Here is a 27474-nt window from a genome sequence, read left to right as displayed (position 1 = left end):
GCAATTGTCAGTTAAAGTAACGCAGTGCCGAATTGCAAAAAATTGCTTGGTCAGGAAGGGGAAAAGCCTTCAGGTCCAGAGGTGGCTAAAAAACACCTTTGAAAAATTGCTGCGCAAATACCGTGTAAAGCCTCGTACACATGCACCGATTATTGGCCGTGAATTTTCGGCCGCCGTCCGATCGGCCGATTATCGGCTTGTTAGTATGATGCTTCCGACAGCCGACTGCGACTTTTCGGCCGAACAAAATCTGGTGTGCATGCTATAAAATTTTTGTTGGCTGTCAACAGAACGGCCGATTGTTCGTCAGTCAGTACAGATTTCGGCAGACAAAAATCTGATGAGCAAGACTGGGCATGCTCAGAGAAGAAAAAACACACGGAAAGTAAACCAGAACATGACATCACTTCTGCAGTTGGTTATTGTTGGCCGACAAAATTCGTGAGCAATCTAGAGCACATTTCAACCTACACGACAGCACTGGACAAAAGACGGCCGATCGGTCGGCCAACAATCGGTGCGTGTGTACGAGGCTTTACATAAAAAGTTGCAACGACCACCATTTTCTTTCCTAGTGGCTAAAAAACATAATGTTTGGGGTTTTTGAGTATTTTTCTAGCTCAAAAATGATTTTTACATGTAGGAGAGGAATGCCAGAATAGACTTGGGTTGGAAGTGGTTATATTGCGCGCACAAAAAAAAAAAAGGACACAGCATGTACCCGAATAAACGCATGGAGAAGCGTATAAATGTGCATAAATGCAAGTTCTTAAGGCAAGCACTTTACACGGAATATTTCTCTCATGCAGAAAATACTTTTATTTTTCCTGCCCATGTGAATGAGCTCTGCCAGCCAGAACATTTTTTTTTTTTTTCATGAAGAAAAAACACGTCTAAACGCAGTATTTTTCAGCCCATGTGAATGAGCCCTTAGAGTAGACGGTCAAGAAGGTGATGTTTTTAGAAGTACTAGAAAATCTTCACTGCTGGGGGTGTAACAGTACAATTGAAGCTAGGCTGTAATAAAATTGATCAGCACTAAAATGAAGGTGGAATTTCCCTAGAAGGTAAGCAGCATGTCATTTTCGGTTTCCTTTTCCAGCACAGTTTTCGATTCCTCAGGTTATGAGGAGTATGGGGTGGGCTGCTGTGAGGAGTGTGACACTGAGCATGCGCAGGAGATCAGCTTGCAGGAACAGTTTCGTTTCTCATGCTAGGAAGAGCAGTTACTTCCTGATTATGTTCCAGACTGAGGAAAGCTGGCGACAGAGACACAGCTCTGTACACTGCTAGGGAACTCTGTCATATTCAACTGTAACATCTTCAGGTAAGTCCTATCCAGTACATGAAAGCTGCATGGCTGTAGATCAGACAATGTAGCAGAAAGATATTACCTTGTAATAATATTCTTACATAGTGTCTGTCTGTTCTAGAACTATCTGGGCAATTTGTTGAGTGTCAGATATTGTGATACATTCCTGATATTTGTAATTATGGGCAGCAGTTTAGCATTTGCTACATTTAGAATAATGAACAACAATCTAGCACCTCTTGTAATAATCATTAACAGCAACAATAATAACAATATTTGTTGGAATAGTAAAGCTACGTTCACACTACTGCAGTTGGCGAGTCTGTTCACACCAGAACGCAGTTCAAAACGCACTGCAGGTGCGATCTGTAGTGTGTGCCAATGTTAAAGGGGTTGTAAAGTCAGAAGGTTTTTTTTTTTTTTTTTATCCTTATGCATTGTAAAGTCTCTTATTAAAATTAAAAAAATAACAAACATGTTCTACTTACCTCCTCTGTGCAGTTGGTTTTGCACAGAGCCACCTGGATCCTCCTTTTCTCAGGTCCCTGGCTGAAGCTCCTGGCCCCTCCCTCCTGCTGAGTGCCCCCACAGCAAGCAGCTTGCTATGGGGGCACCTGAGTCCAGCTGCAGCTGTCTTTCCATTCAGATACGGAATTGCCGTTCGGCTCTGCCCCCTCTCTCTCCTGATTGGCTAACTGACTTTGACAGGAGCCTATGGTGCAGTGGCTGTGCCTCAGCCAATCAGGAGAGAGAGTTGCCAAGAGACTCATACACATTGCTGGATAGAGATGGGGCTCAGGAAAGTATTAGGGGGTGCTGGGGAGGCTGCTGCACACAGAAAATTTTGTCTTAATGCATAGAATGCATTAAAATAAAAAATCCTTCTGACTTTACAACTCCTTTAAGATAAAAAAAGCCTTCTGAGCCCCATCTCTATACAGCAATGTCCATGAGTGCCTCAGCCATCCGGGACTCTCTCTCCTGATTGGCTGAGACACAGCAGAGGTGCCTATGGCTCTTGCTGCTGTCAATCAAGCTAAGCCAATCAGGAAAGAGAGGGGGCTGGGCCAAATGGCAGCTCCATGTCTGAATGGACACATGGAGCTGCGGCTCGGCTCGGGTGCCCCCATAGCAAAAACTGCTTGCTGTGGAGGCACTCGACAGGAGGGAGGGGCCAGGAGCTCCAGCCAGGGACCCAAGAAGAGGAGGAATGGGGCTGCCCTGTGCAAAATCAACTGCACAGAGGAGGGAAGTATAACATATTGATTATTTTAATTTAAAAAAAAAAAAAAAACAAGACTTTACAATCACTTTAAGGTAATTACACTCCAAATGCAGGTCACAAATGTAGTGAGTTTGCCTGCCCTGGACTGTTGTGTACAGAAGTACCATGCGATCTGGTGCCTGCGTTTTCTTAAAGTACTTTTCTTGCGGTCCAGTGCGAAAAATGCATGGTTTGAAATCGCACCACACTGAACCGCATGTGAATGTAAAGCATGTCCTTGTGCGATTCCTGCTGTGAATCGGTTCTCCCTGTGGTCGCATTTGCGTGGACACAGCAGCCTATTTATTTGAAGGGGCTGCTGTACCTACAGAAAATGCAGAAAAAGGTCCCTGCGCCTTTTTCCAAAATCGCCAAAGGGAAACCACATAGTGCTATGCGGTTTCCAGTATGGGAAAATGTGCTGTGTTTTCCAGTGCTTTAGGTTACCATTAGTTACTCCCTTATAAGTAATCCCCCCCCACACACACACACACACACACAAAAAAAACTTGACTCAGCTACAGGCTAGGTGGATGAAGCGAATCAATGATATTTCACTTCTTGAGAGACGTTCACTTCCCGAAGTTTGTTTTCTTGGCAAGGGGAGTACAGTAGTTCCATAGGTGGAGAGGAGTTCTTTAGGCATAGAAATGCACATAGCATGCAAAAACACGCACAATGTTTGTTAGAAGGTTCTCCCGTTGATGTCTGTGGCACCAAAAATGCCTAAATACTCTCAAAACACTTTTTTTTAGCATAGTTTGACTGTGTGAACAGGAAGAATTCAAGTAGGGAATCTGCATGTTGAGAAACAAGCGAGAAAAAAAAAAGCTCGAGTGTGAATGGGGACTAAATCAAATCATGCTCCTGGGTGTAGTTCATGTATGCTGTACAGCTTTTTAAATGCATAATTAGAAAGTTACATAGGTTAAAAAAAAAAGAAACAAGTCCATCTAGTTCCAATAGGAAAAAAAAAAAAAAATAATAGAAAATCTCCATCAACTTAATCTAATACCCACAGTCGATCCAGAGGTAGCCAAAAAAAAATGCATGATCGAGTTTGCTCCAGCAGGGGAAAATAAATTCCTTCCTGATCCTCAGGAGGCAATTAGATATTCCCTGGATCAATTACCCTTGGAGTTATTACCTTTATATGTTAGTATCCCGTTATATTTTGTATTAGGACTGCATCCAGCTCTTTTTTTTTTAACAGTCTACTGAGCTGGCCAGAACTAATTCTTGAGGGAGCCTATTCCACGTTTTCACAGCTCTTACTGTGAGGAAGCCTTTCCGTATGTGGAGGTTAAAGCTCTTTTCCTCCAGATGTAAAGAGTTTCTCTTTGTCCTCTGTACACTAAGTTCATTATATGAGCCACTAATGTTATACATGTTGATCATTTTGCCCCTTCATGACCTTATTTCAAGAGAGAATAAATTCAGTTCCTCTAATCCTTCCTCATAGCTGAGCTCCTCCATGCCTCTTATCACTTTGGTTGCCCTTCTCTGCACTTTCTCCCGTTCCCGATATCCTTTTTGAGAACTGGTGCCCAAAACTGAACTGCATTTTCCAGATGAGGTCTTACTAATAATTTGTACAGGGGCAAAAGGGTCCTTTCACGCTATGTGCGGTTACCTTTTGTTTTTCCTCACTGAATGAATGCAGGTAACTGCAATCACACATAGAAAACAAGAGTTTTCTACATGTCATGTTCACACTACAATGCAGAATTTACATGCATTCCAGAGGTGTGCATTAAAGTGCAACATGTTCAAATTTTATTATACCAGATAAATATATAAATATAAATGCAAATAAATACATTTAGGCCTCTTGCACACTGCTGCATACGGCTTCGATCAGGTCCACCTGTCCATTTTTCAGGCAGACCTGGTCAGACCCTCCATTCTCCTCTAAGGAGCCGTGGCTGTAAATGGATATGTGTCTGTTTACACCCACCTACATCCGATCCCCTAAAAACAAATGGATGGGGATTGCCCTCCTTCTGGGCGGATCAGATCATATGGCAGTCAGGTGTAAATGGACAGCCCGTCTGTTTACATCCGACTGCACATAGAGGAGAGTAGGCTGTGTCCGTGTCTGCTCTGCATAATCGGAGTGGGCACGGACCTGTCATCTGCCTGCTCAGCGGCAGATCGGTGGACAGATCCCCCCACTGAGCAAGTGGATTACAGGTAGAGTGTGAAAGGTGTCTTATTGATCTAAAATGCAGTCTATTGTTTTCATTGTACCTTTACACACGTGCTCTACGTCTTGATCAGTAAAAACAAAATACAGAAACCTGAGTTGCCAGTCAGTATCTATGCACGTGTATGCACAAATACTCGCATGTACTGTATGTTCAAGTGATATACAACCCATCCTGATGTTTTTTTTCTGCCAGGAATGTCTGATGCGCACATAAAATAGAAATACGCATTTAATAAATCGCATTAAGCAGAAAAACATAGGTAAACACACATAAAAACACGTGTAAAAGCACTTAAAGTGGTTGTAATAAAAAAAAAATGCTTCTGTTCCATTAAAGCATGATCCATAGCATACTGCTTTTTCAGAGTAATTTGTCCCTTTCTATGTTGTAAAATACCTCATTGATCCTCCTGCCTGTTTCTGTGTCCCCCGATGTGTACTGACCATGGTATTCATGGCTGCTGATCTCTCAAACCATGGTCAGTTTACTTCCCTCCATCATTACGCTGTGTACACAGTCTCTCCCTCTCAGCCGCCCTCTCTGCCTGTCAGTTCAGTTGTCTGTTTTGTGAGAGCTGATCTCCTCCCCTCCTGCCGATATTCTGCTGTGGTTGTAAAGTAACGTAAATTTATATAAATCACTTCTATCCCCTCTGTTTTAGGAAGATATTAAGTACAGTATGTCATTTTTTTTCTTAAATTATAATTCTTAATGCCTTCTTGCACAGTGCCGCTGTGCAGTCACGTGACCTCCCTCTACTGGCTGGAATATGTCAGAGGGGAATCTCAGCCCCTCCTGCTGCTCTCCTTAGATTGGGATAGGAGAGCAAAGGGAGGTTACGTGACTGCACAGTGAAGCTATGCAAGAAGGTATTAAGAGTTTTTATTTTTTATTAAAAACTGACACAGTACTTTATGTCTTCCTAAAACAGAGGGGATAAAAAAGATCGTAGTTTGCTTGCTTTAGAAACTACAGTTTAACATTGCATGCTATTATATTGCCTCCCCCTTGTTACAAAAGAAAAACCAAAGATATGAAACAAAAAAAGGATTAATTTGTAAAAAGTTTAAAGGGAACGTGTCTGAATAGAAATCTGGACATTGTGCTGTGGTGCTCTGATTTTTTTTTTTTTTTTTTTTATTTTAAAGTGTGAGCTCCCTCCTAGGGTGTCTTTTATTGCGAACAATTTGTAAATCAGTGCAAATGACATTCTAAAGCTGGATGCACACTATACAATTTTCTTTAGATGTTTTCATTTAGATTTCTAGGGTCTCTGCTAAAATATATATATAATGTTCTAAGTAATTAGAAGGGTTCTAAGTCTAGCAAAAAATACTGATTTTAACTTGTAAGCAACAAGTGTCAGAAATAGGCCTGGTCCTTAAGTGGTTAAAGAATTAAAGTGTCTCACTGATTTCTGTCATCATTCTAGAAAAGCCGACAGCATTGTGATTAATGAAGAATGGGTGCCGAGGTGAAGGAAAACCTAAAGCTCTACAGCAATTACATTATGAATATTATTCGACCCTCCTATGTCCTGCAATACATGGGAACCTGGATGTCGGAAAGTGAGTGTCTTTATGGTTTTTATAGAATATCCGGAACATTTTAACAGTCACATCTATTCCAAATGTAAAGATAATAAATACAGGAAAAATAAATACACCACGATCACGCAAGGGATGTTCCCGGGAGGAGACACTCCACCTCCTCATACTCATCAGTTTGCACTACAGGCGGCGGTATTAGATGGGGAAATGCCGCCTGTAATGCACCGCAAACTGATGACACACAAAACTGCTGGAAGAAAAATCTTGGGAGTCAATTTGCTGCCCCTCTCCAATGGACCCAGCAGGACCATGGTAGGGGCGGCCCTGCATGTGAGATAGGGACTGTAGATTGTAAGCATGTCGAGGGCAGGGACTGATATGAATGTGCAATATATTTGTAAAGCGTAAATTGACGGCGCTATATAAATACCTGTAAAGTTGACCATACAGTTATATAAATTAGGTGGATGGAGGAAACGGGACATTGTATTCTGACAGTGGGACCTGCAGCTGTCACAACACACTGATCAGCAGTTGCAGTCACTGATCAACAAAAGTTTTCTAGCACCTCCCTCTCTGACAGAAGTTAAATGTTCCAGCGGGGACACTTGTTATGGCTAGTGGTGCAACGAAATGACAAGTCAAAATGAAAATTCTGCACAGGAATTAAAAATTCAGGATGCACTTGGCTGAAAACCGAAACGGACAGTTTAGAAAAAAAAATGTTTTTAATAGAATTAATGTGGCTGGCACTTTTGCATTTTTGCATTGAAGACCATGGGATGCAATTTTGCATTGATGTCAATAGGGGCTGATTTTGCATTGAAGTTAACAGGACAGGATTTTGCGTTGAAGTCAATAGGAGGCAGAATGCCATTATCAGAACAAACGCTGATAACCCTGTTTTCAGCTGATCATTTTCAGTGGCCGATTGATTGTGCATCCCTAGTTATGGCAACAATTCTTGTTTGCGAGGATGTTCCTCAATTTAGGAGATTTTCCCTTGTTTCCTGTTGTGTTTAAAGATCAGGTCCTAGGAGGTCAGGGAAAGATTCAGTCTAGAACAGGGGTCTCCAAACTACGGCCAGCAACTTTATCTGGCCAGGGTCAGTGGCATATCCTCCACTGTGCACAGATTGAGGAATCAGGTCAACAGAGGCAGCCTATGGTCTGCGCTTCTCCCTACTCAACCTCAACCACCAACGTCCTAGCCAAGGCCTTTTTTTTTTCTCAGAGAATAGGTGCAGGAACACTCCCTTGTAAGTCGCCCATTGTCTCCGCCCCCCTACCCACCTCCGAGTACTGTCCCTTGATTCCTCCCCCTATCCACCTCCCAGTACCAACCCTTTTAGAGAATATAGAACCAAGTATCATTTTGTAGTGCTAAGTAATTTGCATGGAATTTGTTAATGATCAGCTGTAAAATATATCCCCTGCAGCCAGCAATAATACACCCCGCTTTCAACAATAGTTCCCCCCAGCAACATTAGACCCCCCCACAACAAAGTAGCACCCAAGCAACAATAGATACACCCTAGCAGTAATTAGCCCCCACCAGCAACAATAGATCTCCTAGCAGTTAGCATCAATAGAACCTCCAGCAGCCAACAACAGTAGGTAGACCACTCTCAAAACAGTAGATCCTTCCAAGCAACAATTGACCCCCCCCCCCCTCCACAACAATAGATCTGATTGCAGCCAGAATTAATGAAAAAACACTTTGTTCCTAGCTATCTATGGCGTGTTTGCCCCAGAATTCACAAGAGGATAGTGCTTTCTTTGTCCTGACCTGCTTGCCTTCTGACTCCTGCTCTGCTGATGAAAGGGATATTCTGATGTGGACCCTGATATAGGGTATAAGGGAAGGGGGGGCTCTGATGGGCAGGCTTTCTCTTTTGTTCTGAATCAAATGCTGATTACAAACCAGATCCAAGCAAAATCTATTAATCCATATAGAATTTGCCCATTGTACTGAAAAGTTTAGAGACCCTTGGTCCAGAATATGGGTGTCCGATAACAAAGGTCCTAGATGAGTAAGGGACTTTGTGCTTGTAATATTCTTATTTCTGTATTACACGGTTAGGCCTTATGCACACAGGGCATTAAAAAAGGCGGCTGTAAAAACGCGCTTTTAGAAGCTTTTTGCATTGACGGTAATATGCATTTAGCAGCGTTTCTCCGCCTTTTCTATTTTCCACTTCCAAATCCAATTACTACACAGCACAAGTCGCATGACATGTCAAAAATCAATAAATCAATAGTTCCCTATGAGAGCCGTCTTAAAGAGGAAGTAAAGCCAAAAAAAAAAAACGAGAAAAAAAAAGCCCTGTAAAGAGAAAGGCATAATGAGCTAGTATGCATCGCATACTAGCTCATTATGTAGTACTTACCTTAAAAAGAAGCCCCCGCCGTGCCGCCACCTCAGCGACAGGATGGCGACATGTCCTGCTGTCCCGCTTCCGGGTTCGCGTCCTCCGGCCATCTGATTGGCCGGAGGCGCGATTACATCACTCCCGCGCATGCGCGCGGGAGCCGCCGTTCACGGCACTGAGCTCTGAAGGAACGGCACGGGTGGCCGTTCCCTCAGAGCGCCTGCGCCGATGACGTCATCGGCAGTTTGCGCTGTAAATATCTCCTAAACGGTGCAAGTTTGGGAGATATTTATAGCACCTATAGGTAAGCCTTAATATAGGCTTACCTATAGGTAAAAGTTATACAAGAGGGTTTACAACCTCTTTAACTGATCCGACTTTCAGCCCATTGTTTGAATGGAAGTTGCATCAGAGTCGGATTATCATAATCCAACTTGTGGAGTGCAACTTGTGCACTGAGGATCTTGAAGGGGAACCCCATGCCAAAATAAAAAAAAAAAAAAAAACCCCGGAGGGTCCCCCCCCTAGATCCATACCAGGCCCTTTAAGTCTGGTATGGATCTTGAAAGGGAACCTCACGGCAAAATAAAAATAAAAAAAAAGGGTGTGGGGTCTCCCAAAGACCATAGCATTTGGTCTGGTATATATTTTGAGGGAAAACCCCATGCCAAAAAAATAAAAGCTAAATCCACATCAGACCCTGCAGCCCCACAGGTCAGGAAAGGGAGGGGGGGCAAGCGAGAGCCCCCTCTCCTGTACCAAACCAAGCCACATGCCCTCAATGTATCCCCCCCACCCTAAAGCACCTTGTCCCCATCTTGATTGGGACAAGGGCCTCTTCCTGACAACCCTGGGTGGTGGTTGTGGGGGTCTGCGGGCTGGGGACTTATTTGAATCTGGAAGCTCCTTTAAGAAAGGGGGCCCCCCGGATCCTGGCCCCTCTATGTAATTGAGTATGGGGTGCATTGTACCCCTACCCATTCACCCCAAACAAAAAACAAGAGACGGTTTTTGACAAGTCCTTTGTTAAAAATGAAGAATGTCTCCCGTCATAGCTCCAACGTGTCTTCCTCCTCCGCTGATGTCTTCCCCCTCCGACTTTTTCCTCCAGTCTTCTCCCTTCTCCAACGCTGGCTCCCGTCGTTTTCCAGCTTCGTTGTCTGCGAGTTTTTATATAACCATTGGGCGGGGCCATCCGGTGACATCATCCGGTGGCCCTTGTGACGTCACAGTGACTTGTCAGAAACTATCTCTTGAATTTTGTAACATTACACTGCTTTTTTTTGGGTGAATGGGTGGGGGTACACTGTACCCCATACTCCTTCACATGTGGGGGCCAGGATTTAGGGGCCTCCTTTCTTAAAGGGGACTTCCAGTTTTCAATAAGCCCCCTGCCCACAGATCCCCACAACCACCACCCAGGGTTGTAGAAGAAAGCCCTTGTCCCCATCAATATGGGGACACGGTTCTTTGGGGTGGGGGGGCTTGTCCCCCCCCCCCATGCCTGACCTGCTGGGCTGCATGCTCGGATAAGGATCTGGTATATATTTTGTGAGGGGGGGAGGGTTTTTTCTTTTTTTGGCATGGGGTCTTCCTTTTAAAATCCATGGCAGACCCTTATCTGAACATGCAGGTCAGGAAAGGGGGGGGGGGAACAAGCGAGCGCGTGGGGTTCCCTTTCAAAACTCATACCAGACTCAAAGGGCCTGGTATGAATCGGGGGGGGGGGGGGGGGGGGGGACCATGCATTTTTTTTTTTTTTACATTTTGGCATGGGGTTCCCCTTTAAGATCCTTAGAGCACAAGTCGCGGGCCACAAATCAGATCATGATGATCTGACTTTGATATGACTTCCATTCAAATCAATGGACTGAAAGTCGGATCAGTTAAGACGGCTCCTATAGGGAACCATTGATTTTGACATGTCAAAAAAAAAAAAAAAAACGCTCAACGATACCTAATGCTGTATACAGCATTAAGCCCCATTTAACTGCATCAAACGTTTTTAGAGCTGTAATGCCGGTCTTCAGAACGCTCTCCCTGGGTTTTTTTTGTGCAGCTTAAAAACGCCTATGCCATTTACAGCTTCTAAAAGCCTTTGTGTACGTGGACACATAGCATAACATGGAGAGACATTTTTAAGCTGCAACAAAAAAAAAAAGTCTGATGCTGGTAAAAGTGACTGTAAAAATGCCCTGTGTACATGAGGCCTTATAGTAACCTGTGTTCAAAGTACTGTTGTTCTACATTTAATGTCATGTTTTGTGCTTTGTTTTATTTCCTGAAAGGTATAATAGACCAGATTAAGGCTGAGGAGGCAAAAGGACCAACTGCAGCTGCAAAATTATTTGTAGATAAACTGCTGGAACTGGATACTGAAGGATGGTATCAAGGACTTATAGATAGTCTACATGCTGCAGGTTTGTTAAACAACATTGTGATTATATGCTTTATGCCAGGGTTGCTTTGGCCCACCCTTTGCAGCTATAACAGTTTCAACTCTCCTGGGAAGTCTGTCCACAAGGTGTAGGAGTTTCTATAGGAATGTTTGACCATTCTTCCAGAAGCGCATTTGTGAGGTCAGGACTCTGTGCAGGCCAGTCAAGTTCCTCCACCCCAAACTCGCTCTGCTTTGTGCACTAGTGCGCAGTCATGATAGAACAAGAAGGAGCCATCCCCAAACTGTTCCCACAAATTTGAGAGCATAAAATTATCCAAAATGTCTTGGTATGCTGAAACCTTCCCTTCACTGGAACTAAGGGGCCAAGCCCAACCTCTGGAAAACAACCCCACACCATAATCCCCCCTCCACCAAAGATTTGGACCAGTGCACAAAGCAAGGTCAATAAAGACATGGATGAGTGAGTTTGGAGTGGAGAAACTTTATTGGCCTGCACAGAGTCCTGACCTCAACCCAATAGGACACCTTTGGGATGAATTACAGCGGAGACTGTGAGCCAAGCCTTCTCTCCAACATCAGTGCCTAACTTTACAAATGCGCTTCTAGAAGAATGGTCAGATGTCCCCATAATCACACTCCTAAACCTTGTGGAGCCTTCCCAGAAAAGTTGAAGCTGGTATAACCTCAAAGGCTGGGCCAACTCAATATTGAACCCTACGGACTAAGACTGGGATGCCATTAAAGTGCATGTAAAGGCAGGTGTCCCAATACTTTTGGTAATATAGTGTATGTGTGGCCAAAACAGCTCTTGGTCCCCACTAATGATTGATAGCTGCTTCCAGTTCTGTGACCGGTTTGGAATTATGTGAAAAGCAATCACAATGGTCATGTGAATGGCTAATCTTTCTCACTTCCCAGCATCCAGAACTTTTTAAAGAGATGCTGGGGCAAGTGGGAACGGGTTGAGTACCAAAAGATTCTTCTTTAAAAAAAAGTACAGCTTTTTTTGTGTTGGTTTCAATAATCAGACTTTTGGTACTTTTGTTTTCAAGTGCTTGCTAATATAATAATGGGACATAATACATGCTTGGTATATCACATTATTGCCACCAGATGGAGCTGAAGGTCATGGTAAATATGTTTTTTTTTTCCTACGGTCTTGAGCTCCATCCAGTGGCAATAATGCAGTGTTTTCCCGATTCATTCTTTTCCATATAAAAAAATAACATTCGACCTGCAGAGAAAATAGCATAATAACATTTTTTTTTTTTTAACCTGCATTCACACAAAAGGAATGTACATACAGTTTCGGGAGGCAAATAATTACTTATTTCTTTTATAAATACACCCCTATGTAAGGGGTTGAGCATTTTTCTTTTTTGTGATATTTGCCATGGTCCAGTATGTAATCAGGTAGTCAAGTTATCAAATGTCTTTTTAATCTTATTCTTTGGGACATAAGTATAGAAACATTTTATCCCACTAAGTAGTAATATATCTGCATTGTTACCCTAACAGAAGACTATTATACAGATAAGTTTCTGAGAAAGCTTGTGTTTTTTTTTTTTTTTTTGCTTCAAATTACAATTAAACTTTTAATGATGACAATAATGGGTTTGTAACCTTGATCTTGGGTCCTTTCTTTTTTTTTTTTTTGTCCTTTTCAATGTACAGTATTTATATAGTATCCTACTGTAAGTGTTCCATTAATAAAGGAGCAAAAAGAAAAAGCACAGAGCCATTTGTTCTGCAAAACTGCACGTACATTCATTCTGTGTAAATGGAGCAAAATCAAATATAGTTAGGCCTCGTTCCCTTCTGTTCAAATGTTTTTATATTCATACAGAATAGAGTGAATCAGGAAAACACTGCGTTATGGCCATTAGATGGAGTGGATCATTCTAACTAATTAAGTATTTATTTCAAATGTTCATCATCTCCATCTATTGGCTTTAATGCAGTATTTTCCTGATTAATTCCTGACCAATATTTGCCATGGTCCAGTATGTAATTAGGTAGTCCAAAAAATTATCAAAAAAGTAATTTATTTCCTCTTTTTCTTTGGAACATAGGAGTATAGTGACATTTCATCCCAATGTATCTGCCTATTTACCCTAAGAGAAGAATATTATACAGAGAATATTCTACTCCTTGAAAACTTGTTTTTCTCTTACGTCCTCCGACAGTCGCCGCCTCTTCATATTCGTCACATATGGGGTATTAGACTTTGCTCCGAAGGAGTAGCTAGGCAACAGAATATGTTAACATTAAAGCTTTTAACATATCCCACCCTCAAGGGGTGGTCCCCTCAGTCAATACCCTCCTACTTCCTGTAACCATATCTCAGTTTCAATGTCTAGCTTGTCAGGAGTGGCTGGCTCTCTCTGTGCTGGGGCTTTGTGCCCCAGACTCTTTCTTCTTTTTTGATTTTTTGTTTGAGTTTTCTCTCTACCTTTACTTAGCTGTTCTTTTTGTCAGCGTTAGTTAGTTCTTCGGATGAAGAGGATCATGCGGGCTGGGTCTCGGGCTGATCCCCCTGGTCGCAGGTCGTGGGTCAGTGGCTTCCCAGCCTGCCATCGAGCGTTCAGCCAGGTAACGCTCCTGGCACAGTGAACGACCCATCCCTGTTCGGTGCAGGGATGATTGGTGAGGTGGCTACCTCACTGGACGCTGTGCGGTTTCTTAACCCCCATTCTGTGCGTCTTGTATGCGACTCTCCCTGCCTCATGTGCAGCGGCTTGTTCGCCTGTGCGGGTCCCCCACGCCATTGTGAGGTAAGTGTATCTATGTGGGGACCTGTCTGTCTGGGGGGGTGTCAGTCTGGGACTGTGTAACCTGCCTCTGTTCACACTGTTTGTCTCCCTATCACTCGGCTGCATGCTGTGGGCTGCAAGGGGGGGGGGGGGGGGGGAGCTGTGTGACACTGTGTGTGTCAGCCTTGTCAGTGTGAGAAGCTGTGTGCTGTGGGGCATGTTTTGGGCATGTTTGGGCACTATACATCGATCGCTGCGGCGATCTGACATGTTTTTTTATACATGGATGTCATGTGTGCTTTACTGTACTGTGGAGCGGCGGTTTCGGTGCCAAGCGGCGCCATTTTGCCTACACTCGCTCCGGCCGCATGTTCTACATGCATGGCGGCCATTTTCTTGTAGCCTCCCATAGGCTTTCATAGAGCGCCCTGGCAGCATCACTTCCTCTTCTCCAGGAACACCGATCGAGGCAGCAGCAGCGGCGAGGGTCTCCTCAGGTTATATCCTTCTTATCCATTGCCTGTGTCAGTTTTATTGTCCCTGTGGGGGTCTCATTGTGCTTGTGTGTGGTGCGGTGGGCTGCGCTCGCCGCGCTTGTTAAAGGGGCAGTTAACCCTTTATTATCCGGCTTTTGTAATAGGGGCAATGGATTCTCAGGAGGGCAAATTTCCTACCGCCTTGGTGGAAAGCCAGGGGACCGCTGTTTCCCCCCCAGGGGGGGATTTAGCCACTATTGTGGCTGGCCTTGCTGCTCAGGTGCAGATGCTGGTGGCTGCTCAATCTACTAAAAGACCCAGAGTTTCTCTTTCCTCTGATTCTGAGGGTGAAGGTGATGGGGCTGTTATGGCGGGGGCCTCCTTATCGGGGTCCCGCTCCTCCCTGGATCTAGTGGGGTCCGAGGTGGAGGCTGAAGTTGAAGGGGTTGATAATTCTCCCCCTGGCTCGCCTGAAGAGCTTGCAATCATGGATGAATTGATTGCTTCCATAAAACAAACGCTGCGTTTGCAGGATGAAGTGTGTCCCCCCGCTGCCTTGGCGGCTTATGGGACGCAGAGAAAACGCAGGACGCCGCAGGTTTTTCCCTGCAATGATGATTTTCAGCGCGCTGTTAAGGAACAATGGCGCAATCTGCGCAAACCTTTTGCTGTACCAAGTAGGTTCAGGCTGCGTTATCCTTTCTCGCCTTCCACTGATGAAAGGTGGTGTGTGCCACCCCCAGTGGATCACGCAATTGCGGTTTTAAACAAATCCACTGCGATTCCTGCAGAGGATTCCCCTGTGTTCCGTGATGCCACGGATAGGAGATTGGAGTCTCTTGCCCGTCATACTTATTCTGTTACGGGTTCTATGCTTAAGGCTCTGTTTGCCTCTCTCATGGCGGCCCAGGCGGTCGCAAGTTGGACGCAGATGCTTAGGCGCGTCCTAGTGGCCGATTCGGCCTCGCCGGCGACCCTGGATATGGTGGATCAAATCCACCAGGGTGTCATGTATCTGTGTGATGCGGACTTGGACCTAGTCCCGTTGGCTGCACGTGTGCACAGCGTGGCGGTGTTGTCTCGCCGCCTGGTTTGGTTGAAATGTTGGTCGGTGGACCAATCTTCACGTAAGACCTTAGCCAATCTACCTTATGATGGGTCTCGCCTTTTTGGGGAGTCCTTGGATGTGTTGATTAAGGGGATCACCGGAGGTAAGAGCACTCTCTTGCCCCATTTCCCCAAGGCTCAGGGGTCCTTTCGTGCCTTTCGGTCGCACTACAAGAGCAAACCGTTCAAAGGTCAAGGCTCTCAGAAGAAGCCCTGGTCTGGTAAACAGAAGTCCGGTCAATCCGGATCCGCAGCCCATAACAGTGCGGCCTGAAGGGGCGCCCTCACCCAGTTTTGGGGTGGGGGGACGCTTGCTCGGTTTTCTTCAGCCCTGGTTGGCCCGCGTGCGGGACAGATGGGTTCAGGAGATCGTTCGATCTGGTTACAAGATCGAGTTTCTCTCTCGGCCGGAGAGCAGATTTTTTCCCTCAAATCTTCAACTGTCTCCAGAGCGTTTACGGGACCTGCACCTGGCGGTGCGGGACCTGAGGGCTCAGGGAGTGGTAGTTCCGGTGCCTCATCGGGACAGATTTCGGGGGTTTTATTCCAATCTGTTCACCGTGCCCAGAAAGGAGGGCAAGGTTCGTCCAATTCTGGACTTGAAGGCTCTGAACCGCTCTGTGCGGGTTCGCAAGTTCCGCATGGAATCCCTGCGGTCGGTGGTGGCTGCCCTGGTTCCGGGGGAATTCATGGCCTCCATCGATTTGAAGGATGCGTATCTTCACATCCCCATTTTCGAGGGTCACCAGAGGTACCTTCGATTTGCCATTGCGGAGGATCACTACCAGTTCGTGGCGTTGCCTTTTAGCCTCGCCTCTGCTCCGCGGGTCTTCACCAAGGTGCTTGCACCAGTTCTGGCATTATTGAGGGCCCAGGGCATTTCTGTCCTGGGGTATCTGGACGACATTCTGGTTCGGTCTGCGACCAGCCAGGGTCTGGAGATGGACCTGTCTGTCACGATGCAAACTCTGCAGGAGTTTGGTTGGACGATAAATTTTCCAAAGTCGACACTGAGTCCGTCGGTTCGCCTTCCCTACCTGGGAATGATTCTGGACTCGGTGCAGGCGAAGGTCTTCCTGCCGGAAGACAAACTCAGAACTCTTCAGGAGGAAGTCAGGTCCCTCAGGGACGTTCCGCACTCGTCTCTGCGGACGTGCATGAGATGTCTGGGATTGATGGTCTCGGCCTTCGAGGCGATTCCCTTCGCCCAGTTTCACACGCGGGGTCTCCAAGCGGAGATCCTGTCCATGTGGGACGGGCGACCTCAATCTCTGGATCTTCAAATCTCGTTGAGTCATCGCACCAGAAGAGACCTTCTGTGGTGGCTCCAGTCCCCGATGGTGTCCGGGGGCAAGTCGTTTCGTCCTATCTCGTGGACGGTAATCACCACGGATGCCAGCCTGTCGGGCTGGGGTGGTGTTCTGGGCGTTCTGTCCACCCAGGGGACTTGGTCGGAGGGGGAGTCCTCCCTTCCGATCAACATTCTGGAATTGCGTGCGATAAATCTCTGTCTTCATCGCTGGACGGACCGGCTGCAGGGCTGCCCGGTTCGGGTGCAGACGGACAATGCCACGGCGGTGGCCTACATCAACCACCAAGGGGGCACCAGGAGTGCCCGAGCGGCTCGAGAAGTGGCCGACATTCTGTCTTGGGCCGAGACTCATGTCCCGGCGATAACGGCGGTTCACATTCCGGGGGTGGAGAACTGGCAGGCGGACTATCTGAGTCGCCAGACCCTGGATCAGGGGGAATGGTCTCTCCACCCGGCTGTCTTCCAGATGTTGTGCGCGAAGTGGGGTCTTCCAGATGTGGACCTGTTCGCGTCTCGTCTCAACAACAAGGTGAGAAGGTTCGTGGCAAGGACGCGCGACCCTCGGGCAGACGCGTCGGACGCGTTAGTGGCCCCGTGGCATCAGTACAGGCTGATGTACGCGTTTCCACCGATTCAGTTGCTGTCCAGGTTCCTTCGCAGGTTACACTCGGAACGCAGCACAGTGATTCTTGTGGCACCGGACTGGCCTCGCCGGTCCTGGTACGCAGACCTCGTGAATCTGGCGTTCGACGCCCCGTGGCGTCTGCCTCTTCGAGACGATCTCCTGTCTCAAGGACCGATATACCATCCTGCTTTACAGTCGCTGGCTTTGACGGCCTGGCTGTTGAGACCGAGGTCCTGAAGGAGAAGGGTCTCTCCCCAGAGGTCGTTCATACCTTGATCAACGCGAGGAAGTCTTCCTCGGGGAAGGTTTATTACCGTACTTGGAAGGCCTATTTTGCCTGGTGTGAGTCCAGGGGGTTTTCACCCCGCACGCACTTGGTTTCCCGAGTGCTGTCCTTCCTTCAAACGGGTGTCGATCAGCGCTTGGCGCTGGCTACGATAAAGGGTCAGGTGTCTGCGCTGGCCGTTCTGTTTCAACGTCCCGTGGCTTCCAACTCCTTGGTTGGCACTTTTGTTCAGGGAGTGCGGCATCTGGTACCTCCTAGGAGGGATCCTCTGCCCCCTTGGGACTTGAATCTCGTTCTATCTGTGTTACAACGTGCTCCTTTTGAACAGATCAGGGAGATCTCGTTGTCTATGTTGTCCAAAAAGGTCGCCTTTTTGGTTGCGATCACTTCGGCTCCCAGAGTGTCGGAGCTGGCGGCTTTGTCCTGCAAGTCTCCGTATCTGGTTGTTCATTTGGATAAGGTGGTCTTGCGACCTAATCCTTCTTTTCTTCCGAAGCGAGTTTCGGAATTCCATCTTAATGAGGATATTGTCTTGCCTTCGCTGTGCGCGAAGCCTAAACATCCAAAGGAGGTGAGATTGCATTCTTTGGATGTTGTTCGGGCGATAAGGGTTTACCTTAAATCGACTGAGTCTTTTCGAAAGACGGACTCCTTGTTTGTTCTTCCAGAGGGTCCTCGGAAGGGCATGGCGGCGTCGGCCTCTACCATCGCCAAATGGATCAGGCAGACCATTGAACAGGCCTATGCTTTGCAGGGGAAGGTTCCCCCTGTGCCTGTGAAGGTGCACTCTACTAGATCTTTGAGTACGTCTTGGGCCTGTCGTCATGGGGCTTCTGTAGCCCAGGTGTGTAAGGCGGCGACCTGGTCGACCGTGCACACTTTCACAAAATTCTACAAAGTAGATGTTCAGGCATCGGCGGATGCTTCCTTTGGTCGCAAGGTTCTTAGTGCGGCAATTCCCTAGGGCCCCTTGTTGGGGACCTCTGGCTGTTGGGATAAGTTTTTTTTTTTTTATCCCCTGGTTATTTGTCTTTTCCTGGGTTGTTGCTCCTGTTGAGCACTTGTTTTTCCTGTAGCCCAGCTGGTTTCCTTCCTTTGGTAAGGTTCCTTTCTTTGATGCGGAGACTGCGTTGCCTTTCGGCGCGGATGCGTTTCCCACCCCTCATGTTTGCACTGCTTTGGGACGTCCCCATATGTGACGAATATGAAGAGGCGGCGACTGTCGGAGGACGTAAGAGAAAACGAAATTTTTGTAAAATCTTACCTGTAAAATTCCTTTCTCTGAGTCCTCCGACAGTCGCCGCCCCCGCCCCTCTTTTGGGGTTTGGTTGTATACTCTACTGCTATTCCACTGAAACTGAGATATGGTTACAGGAAGTAGGAGGGTATTGACTGAGGGGACCACCCCTTGAGGGTGGGATATGTTAAAAGCTTTAATGTTAACATATTCTGTTGCCTAGCTACTCCTTCGGAGCAAAGTCTAATACCCCATATGTGACGAATATGAAGAGGCGGCGACTGTCGGAGGACTCAGAGAAAGGAATTTTACAGGTAAGATTTTACAAAAATTCCGTTTTGCTCTACCCTTCACTTCAAATTGCAGTAAAACTGGCTCTGCCAGTCTTGCCAAAAGAAATCTAAACAATGACAATGATGGATTTCTAACCTTGACCTTAGGTTCTCTTTTTTTTGTCCTTTGTAATGGATTTATATAGTAACTGAAGTGTATTTATAAAATAAAAATCACAGAGGTATTCTGTGAAACTGCATGTACATTTGTTCTTTAGTGAATGGGGGGAACAGCAAATGTCATTAGGCTATGCTCTCTTCTGGCCAAATGTTTATCATTCATACAGAATAAAGTGAATCAGGAAAATACTGCATGATGGCCACTAGATGGAGCTGACAATCATAGTAAATCATTTTTTTTTTTTTCCCCCTATGATCATCTACTCCATCCAGTGGCAACAATGCAGGATTTTCCTTATTTCCTCTTTTGTATGAAAATAGCATTCAACCTGCACAGAAAATAGCCTAATTTTTGTTTTTACCCCTATTCGCACAGTACAAGTGAAATTTACACGTTGTCTTTTTCAGTAAGGGGTTCTGCATTTTTTTCCTGAAATTTTGTCTTTTTGTATTGTTGTGTTTTTTTTTTTTTCTAACAAATCTAAAAAAAGTATTTGGTAGTCAGTAACGCAATAGGGCTTCCCTGCAACTGCAGTTGCGGAGTATTAGTTCAGAATTTTAGGGGTTAAAACAGGTGGTGAGGGTGCGACATATTGCCACCTCACTGCTTGTCAAACACTCTCTAAAAAGCAATCCACCATGGATAATTTTTCAGACTGGCTATTATGAAAACTGTCTGTGTGAATGAGCCCACATGTGACGAGGGGGCAATAAAAGCTGGCGGTAGATGCTTGGTTTTACCACCCTCTAACTGCCCACCTAAACACAGAAATGCAGTTGCTTGGGACTATGCACATGCAGCAAAGCATTGCAGGTGAGGAAAAAATGAAACGGAATGATGCATTTTGTGCCGTGGTACCTCTTCAAGTGCTACACAGTCAAGTGAATAGGGCGTTGTGGGTTGGCCTTTTGAGGGTTAAAACATATCCCCCCCCCCCTTACCCCCTGTCAAACGCTTTTTTGAAAAGTGATCCGTGGATCGCATGGCAAGGAGAAGGTGATATTGAAGAGGGGGCTGTAACAATAGCCATGTCTGAACGAGTCCCAATACAGGAAGTTTTTATGGCAGAATCAACAGTTGAAAATAAAGCTAAAAAGCCAGAAAAAGTAAGCTAATAAAGCCACCACATCCAAAGGCTAACAAGTTGCAATATATACAGTTTTCAATAATTCTACCTAACGAAAAAAGCAAATGTTAAGCAACGGGTATTTTTAAGAGACACTTCCAAAGAGTTACTGGGCAAACGTATGCATGTGGACCAACAATATTAGGCAGTAAACTGTGCCATGCAGAAGACAACACAGAGTAAGGCTGGCCATACATTTTACCATTTTCTGTACAATTTTCTTCAGATTTACCTTCAACTATGTAGTACAAAGGCCTGCCTAATTGGAGACAATTGAAAGTGTTGTTTAGTTTTGACCTCAAATTATATGGTTGTTGGTAAATCTAACAGAAAATTGTACAAGACAATTGAACATGTATGGCCAGCCTAAGTCATTATTTATCTCTAACTTGGATTGCTTGACTTTAGTGTGGTTTTGGTTACTTCTTCCAGTTTTATTTAAGATTTTCAATCTTTTTTTTTTTTTTTTTTTTATCCATTTTAGAATATAAAGGACTATCTCGAGCACTTGCAGATACAGACTTCACAGACATTGAAAGTCTAGAAGAATATAAACAACGCCTTAATGTTATCAGGCCGACTGTAACATGTAACATTAATCCTGAAGAAGTAGCTCCTGAAATGGGTGACTGTCTCATCAAAAGGGAGGTTGAGGAGATTTTACAGGTACACCTTGGCAATATTAAGTGTGGAATTTCAGCCAAACATTTTCTTTTAATTTTAGGTTTGTATTGCTGTATGTGTTTTGGTTGGCAGGACTTTCTTTAAGGTTGGTGTGTCACTGGGACAGGAAGATGAGAGAAATCTCTGCAAAGGGCGCACAGGCAGCAAAGAAAGCCTGCCAACATTTCTATGCCTCTTTACTAATAATTAAAGTGTTTTTATTGCTGTGTGTAACCCCATTGTTGAAACACTTCTCTCTTTCTCTGTTGCTGAGGAAACAGAATGCCATACCACCCTTTCTAATCTATAGGCACAATTCACTAAGCGATATGTTACCGCATTACAGTGTGCGGTAAGATATCACAAAACGTTGAAAAAAAAACCAATGCAATTCAGGAAGAAACGCTTGTTATAAACTCATATGCGTAATCAATTTGAAAATACCGCATGACATTGTGCGGTAAGTTATCGCAGCTTCTTGCAAGTTGAGCGAATGGTTCGGCCTGGTTGTTAAGGTGTGGGGCCGGGAAGCCTCATAGGGTCCCCCAGTTCACACCAGGCCCTTTGGGTCTGGTATGGATTTTAGGGTAAAACCCATGCCAAAATTAAAAAAAAAACAAAAAAAAAAAAACAGCATGGGGCCCCCCCCCCCCAAAATCCATACCAGACCCTTATCTAAACATGCAGCTTCGCAGGTCAGAAAAGGGGGAGAGAAGAGCGAGCGCCTCCCTCCCCCTCTCCTGAACCATACCAGGCCACATGCCCTCAACATGTTAATGGGGACAGGGGCCTCTTCCTGACAACCCTAGGCTATGATTGTCGAGGGCTGCAGGGGGAGTGCTTATCAGAATGCGTTGTTTACTGACTGTTTTTGGTGTTTCCGTTAAATACTGCATATGAGCGATAGCGAATTCACATTTTCATTATGGCATGCGTTAAGTGATCACGTGACCGGCATAACGCATGCGATAAGCTTTAGTGAATTGTGAGCCCTCTGTCTTCTTAAGTGGGGCCAAATACACCAAATATATGACTGCTTATTTAAAGCTAAACTTTAGGTTTGGTCTTCATTGCATACTTTCATTGGTCCATGGACCAATGAAAGTATTGTTGTGGAATTTTTTCCTCAGGTACAAAATACCTGTTACCTGTTAGTCAGTGATACCAAATCAGACAATATATATAGCTATATATATAATGAGATTAGACAAGACTCAAGATGGCTGAATCATAGTGACCTGGTTTTATTACAGCAGGCAAGAGTTTAAATACACTAAATGACGTGCAGAAAATGGGTTGTTACTAACATCTTTTGACCAATCAAAGTTAACAACTAATTATAGTAAGCATTGGGTTAATCTATATTGTGATTCTCTGTCATAAGGGAAATTTCTTGGTGACGCTCCTCAAAGTTTCCCAAGGGACTTTTATTAGAAGATATTCTAGGTTCTGCGGTCAGCTGTCCAGACAGAGTTGATATTCTGAGAGATAGGGAATTTCCACTGTCTCAGTCATCGGTATATGCCACGTCAGTATGCATATCTCATACCTGAGGGACCATTGTGGATACTGACCACAAATGCAGGAGTTGGTGCTACTTAAGGTTTTGCTACAATCTTCCTGGTTATGTGTCAGAGGCAGTGACCTCTCAATCTCCACCTTGTCCAATTAGAGAACGCCTTGTACTCATTGAAAAGCCACTCACACAGAACAGGGGAGAACCAAGAAGATCAAGGTGATCACTGTAGTAGCATTGACTATTACAGTGATTGTCAACTTCCCCAGCAGTCCCTCAGGTATTAAATTATTATACTTACACTGTGCCAAAATGAACCAAATTAGGTATGCATTACAGATCTTACCTGGAGTTTAGGGTGATACTAAAGGCTTCAAAAAAAATAATAAACATGGTCTTAACTACCTTCTCTGTGCAAAGGTTTTGCACAGAGCAGCCCCGATCTTCCTCTTCTCGGGTCCCCCACCAGTGCTCTGGGCTCCTCCCCCTTGCTTAGTGTCCCCATAGCAAGCCACTTCCTAAGGGGGCACTCCTGCGTGCTCACTCCTGAGCCACGCACTGTGTGTCTATAAGAAACACTGGCTGTGGTTGACAAAAGAGGGTGTCAATGGCTCCCGTTGCGTTCTTTTAGCCAACGAGGAGGCAGAGAGCCAGGACAGCAGCTGCTCTCGTGTACATCACTGGATCAGGATTTGGCTCAGTTAAGAATAGGGGAGGGCTGCGGGGGGCTGCATACTGAAGGTAAAAAAGCTTCAGGCTTTACAACTACTTTAACTCTACCCTGTATACACCCTTAAATAATTTGGTTGTGAAGATTAATGTATTCTTTGTTCTGCAAACAGGAAACAAAAACTAAAGGGACAACCTCTGGAGCACAGAAACTCATTGACTGCCTTCTCCGATCCGATAAAAAAGAATGGCCAAAGACTTTTTCTCTAGTCTTGGATCGCTATGATTGCGAAGAAGTCCTGCAACTTTGGAGGGGTGACACAGGTGATTTGAAAACAAACTGCTGTACAGTATCCCAGAATACAGAAAATATCCTGATGACTGCGCTGTTCCCTTTTACCAATGCCAAAATTTACAATGCTCTACTAGTTTGTAGACCAAAATTGATTACAAACAAAGCTGACTTTCTTCTGAAAATACAAGTTGCTGACCTGGAACATATATAGTATGTGTACATTAGCAAAGTCAGTATACAGTCCTTACCTGCATACTTGAAGCCTGAGCATGGGAGGTAAACAATAGCAGCCTCCATGTTTCTGTCAGGAAGAGTTTTCTTTAAAGCTGTTTTCAGAAGAGGCAATATAGTGGAGTTTTGGTGGCCACAGACGGATTGAAATTCGGCTGGTTTAGCAGGAACTGAATGAACTTCAGCCCAATTATGGGCAGGCTGGTTGTGCTGAAGTTGATCTATCCATCAACTTCAGTACAACCAGCCTGCAAAGTTTTTTTGTAATCATTGTAATCTAACGGCAGGGAATCCTCCCACTGTCATAACATAGAAGCACAGCGCATGGGCATCCGCAAGTAGGGGCGGGGGGGTGCAAATGCCCCCCATTGGAATCTCAACTTCCCCCTTTGAAGTGATTGTTAAGCCACTTTATACCATCCTGTCTGGTCTTTTTAATAATCCTGTTTGCCCCAGAGTCTGTGTTTTAAAAAAATAAGCCATTCTTTACCAGTTTTCAGAGGGCTAAGGCCGCTCACGTGTTCCGTTGTCTCTCTCCTCTCCCCATCTGACAGCTGTCTGCAGCGGAGAGGACAGATGAGGACAGGAGAGCTATGGATGACGGAGGCACGTAAACTGACCACAGTGTCAGGGCTTAGTCGCCACTCGCCATGGTATACCGTGGTCAGTTTACAGAGGGGAGGACATAGCCAGGCAGGATCAGCCAGGTATTTTAGGTGATAGAAGGGGCCAAATTACACAGCACAAGCACTGTGTTGTATAACATGCTATAAGGGAACAGGATCTATTTTTTTTTTTTAGGTTAACAAATGCTTTAAAAATAAATGCTCCTGTTTGCTCTTTAAAAATAAATGCTCAAAATAAGTATACGGAATAAGCCCCACCCCTTCATGACATTGTTGAAAAAAGGGGCAGACCATAAAATGTTGCCCCCCCCCCTGAAAAAAGTTCTGCGGACGCCCATGACACAGCGGGAGAGATTCCCCATCACTGACTGTGTTGATGGGAGAATCTAGCAATGTTCTTTCTGTCAACCTGTGGTTGAAGGAAAGAAGAATGCATATTGTACTATGGCCGTCCTTAAAGTTAGAATTTATTAACCAAAAAGCACCATTATATAGCACTGGAAAATGTAGTGAATCAATCAAAAACCCTGTTTTCCATTTCTATCTACAGTAGATTTAAATTAGCTGCTATGAATTACTGCCCTCTATCACTAATTTTAGTTAACGAGGGGGTGAAATTCCGTAGTTAAATGCTCTACCCAGCAACACGTGTTAATAGATAGTGATTCCTTTATATAGTAGCACATATCCAAATGTATAATAGATAACAGTGGATCCCCGGAAACAAAAAAAACTACCATGGGTGAGTTCAGTTATGTCTCCACTTTTCTGGTACTTTTGCAGTCACTGGAATTTGTCATTGGAGTTCAAAACACCCTCTGTGAAGTGACATATGCCTTATTTCATGAGTTTATGTTTTGTCATACAACAAATTCAATAAGGATATGCAAACCAGTGTCTAAACATATAAATATGCATAACAAGGGTCCATACAGGGACAAAACATAGCTTACAGATGCAGGACATGAAAATACAATATAAAGTCGGAACTCAAGTGGAGTTAAGGGTCAGAAGGGACAAATCCATGATCTTCTCCCGGTCACCCCTAATGGGTTTTAACTGTGACCTGGAGGGAGAGCAGGCATGGAGGAAATTCATCATACAGACTTATCCACCATAAAAATTATGGAACATAGGGATGAATTGTTACCAGTAAAAGGAACGTTAAAACATAAATTAGCTATGGAGTGTCCTCTAAAGATATCATGCATATGGACCTGAGTTATTTTAGAAAATATCTTGTTGTAGCCATAAACTATTAGAAATAAATAAGACAAATAAAAGAAATAAAACAACAAAATAAGGGGGTTAAAAGGTAAAGAAGAAAGAGGGACGAGCAGAAAGAAGGACAGAAAAGAAGACAATGGGGTTTAGTAAAGAAAGAACAGAAGGATTAGAGGGTCAATCTCTCAAGCAAATTTTCCCTCACCCTATCTAAAACTAAAGATAAATAAATTGTTTCTGGACTTTCACTTTAATTGAGGAGTTGATTGATTAGTATAGGCACAAACATTTTATTTTTCTCCTTTCTTTTCTTTTTTATTTTCTTTTCTTGCATGTTTGGTGTCTTAAATGAAAAATTCACCATACATTATGCTTTTTACTTTCAGAATGCCAAAATGAGAAGAAAATGTCCACTGATGACCCAGTAGAATCAGCCAGTCCTTTCATGATGATTCAGTTCTCTGAAGAGCCTGTACTGGATAACCAATGTCTGTCAGGTAACTGGTTCAAAGTCCCCTTAATTTCAGAGAAATGATAGAATCACATGCTAATATGACATACAAGAGATCACAAATTAATCTTATACCACATATTTATCTGTATTACTTATAGTGTATTATCAAGCATGGTGACCCATAAAAAGCAGAAAATGGTTGTTCTGACAGTTTGATAGAGGCGGACCATTCTTTTATGTGTGTATGAATACCTGTTTATGACTCCCATTGGCCAATATCATATTATTTGCTTTTTAGCATGACCCAAACATTGCCTTACCAACTATAGAGAATAGAAAAGACATTGGCAAGGGAAAAACTCTATGTTCAGTTTAACTTTAAAAAGATAATTTATGAGGCCACAGTAATTGTGCGTGGGTGCTTTTTGGCTATCCATGTTCTGTGGTTCTCTGCAAGCTTTTTATGGTTGCAGTGGTCTACATTCAGTACAAAATGAGAGGGAATATCATGCCCAATCACATTCAGTGGGGTCAAACCCACTGCATTATGGGAGAAACATTTCATGTTAGTTTGTGTCACTAGAATTTTGGTATGTTTTCAACATATGAATACAGCCTAAGTCTCAGGTCAGGTCCATGATCATGGTGGAATAAGCCGGCCATAGACGGTTCAAATCTTGACCTGTTCAGAAGGGACCAGCTGAGATTTGAACCATGTATGGTCAGTCTGATTGTACATGATCGATCAACTTGGGTACAACCAGCTTGTCTAATTTTTCATGCGATTATTGCCAGTGGTTATAGCCACTGGCAATATTCAGTGTGTGTTCTCCCAGTCAGGATGACTCCCCCCGCTGGGAGAACAATGATAGCTCTGCAGGAAGGATTCCCACATCAACCCTGATTGTGTTGGTGGTGGAACCGAGCGATTTTTTTTTTTTTTTTTTCTTTCCTGCAACTCGTGGTTTCAGGGAAGAAAATTGCACAGTGGCCAACTTTTATTCACAACAGGCATTCTTAACCCAAAAAATAGTGATGATAAAGTACTTCACCTGTTCTAATGACCCAGAAAAAAACTCTTACCTATGCATTCAATAGGAAAAGAAGATCATTCTACACTTCAATTTGCTACATAAATAAATCTGCAGTTTATAGCTGCTCTTAGCACCATTTCTAGATTTGGAAACATACCCCTTGACAGTATAAGCTGCTCCATTTCACCTGACATATATAGAATATATGTATGTATAAGTTGTTGCTCATAGCTCAAGAGTTTACAGTATTTTAAAAAATGAGGATGGATTTTCCATTA

At 44.4% G+C, this 27474-nt stretch overlaps 1 protein-coding gene across 1 annotated transcript in view; it reads left to right on the top strand.

Moving 5' to 3' along the window:
- Positions 1–1216: 1216 nt before the first annotated feature.
- The window catches only part of RIGI (RNA sensor RIG-I), a gene marked incomplete at its 3' end in the record, with an annotated part of 83402 nt that continues 57144 nt past the window's right edge, over positions 1217–27474 (top strand). The window contains exons 1-6 of the mRNA XM_082265782.1: positions 1217–1327; positions 6219–6354; positions 10997–11128; positions 20969–21150; positions 23506–23656; positions 26095–26205. Of these exons, the coding sequence (XP_082121908.1) occupies positions 6249–6354; positions 10997–11128; positions 20969–21150; positions 23506–23656; positions 26095–26205 (682 nt within the window). The 5' untranslated portion in view covers positions 1217–1327; positions 6219–6248. The remainder of the gene's footprint in view (positions 1328–6218; positions 6355–10996; positions 11129–20968; positions 21151–23505; positions 23657–26094; positions 26206–27474) is intronic.

Source organism: Pelophylax lessonae (genome assembly GCF_965119305.1).
Source record: "Pelophylax lessonae genome assembly, chromosome: 1".
Lineage (NCBI taxonomy): Eukaryota > Metazoa > Chordata > Amphibia > Anura > Ranidae > Pelophylax > Pelophylax lessonae.
This window is presented reverse-complemented; position numbering and strand designations above follow the sequence as displayed.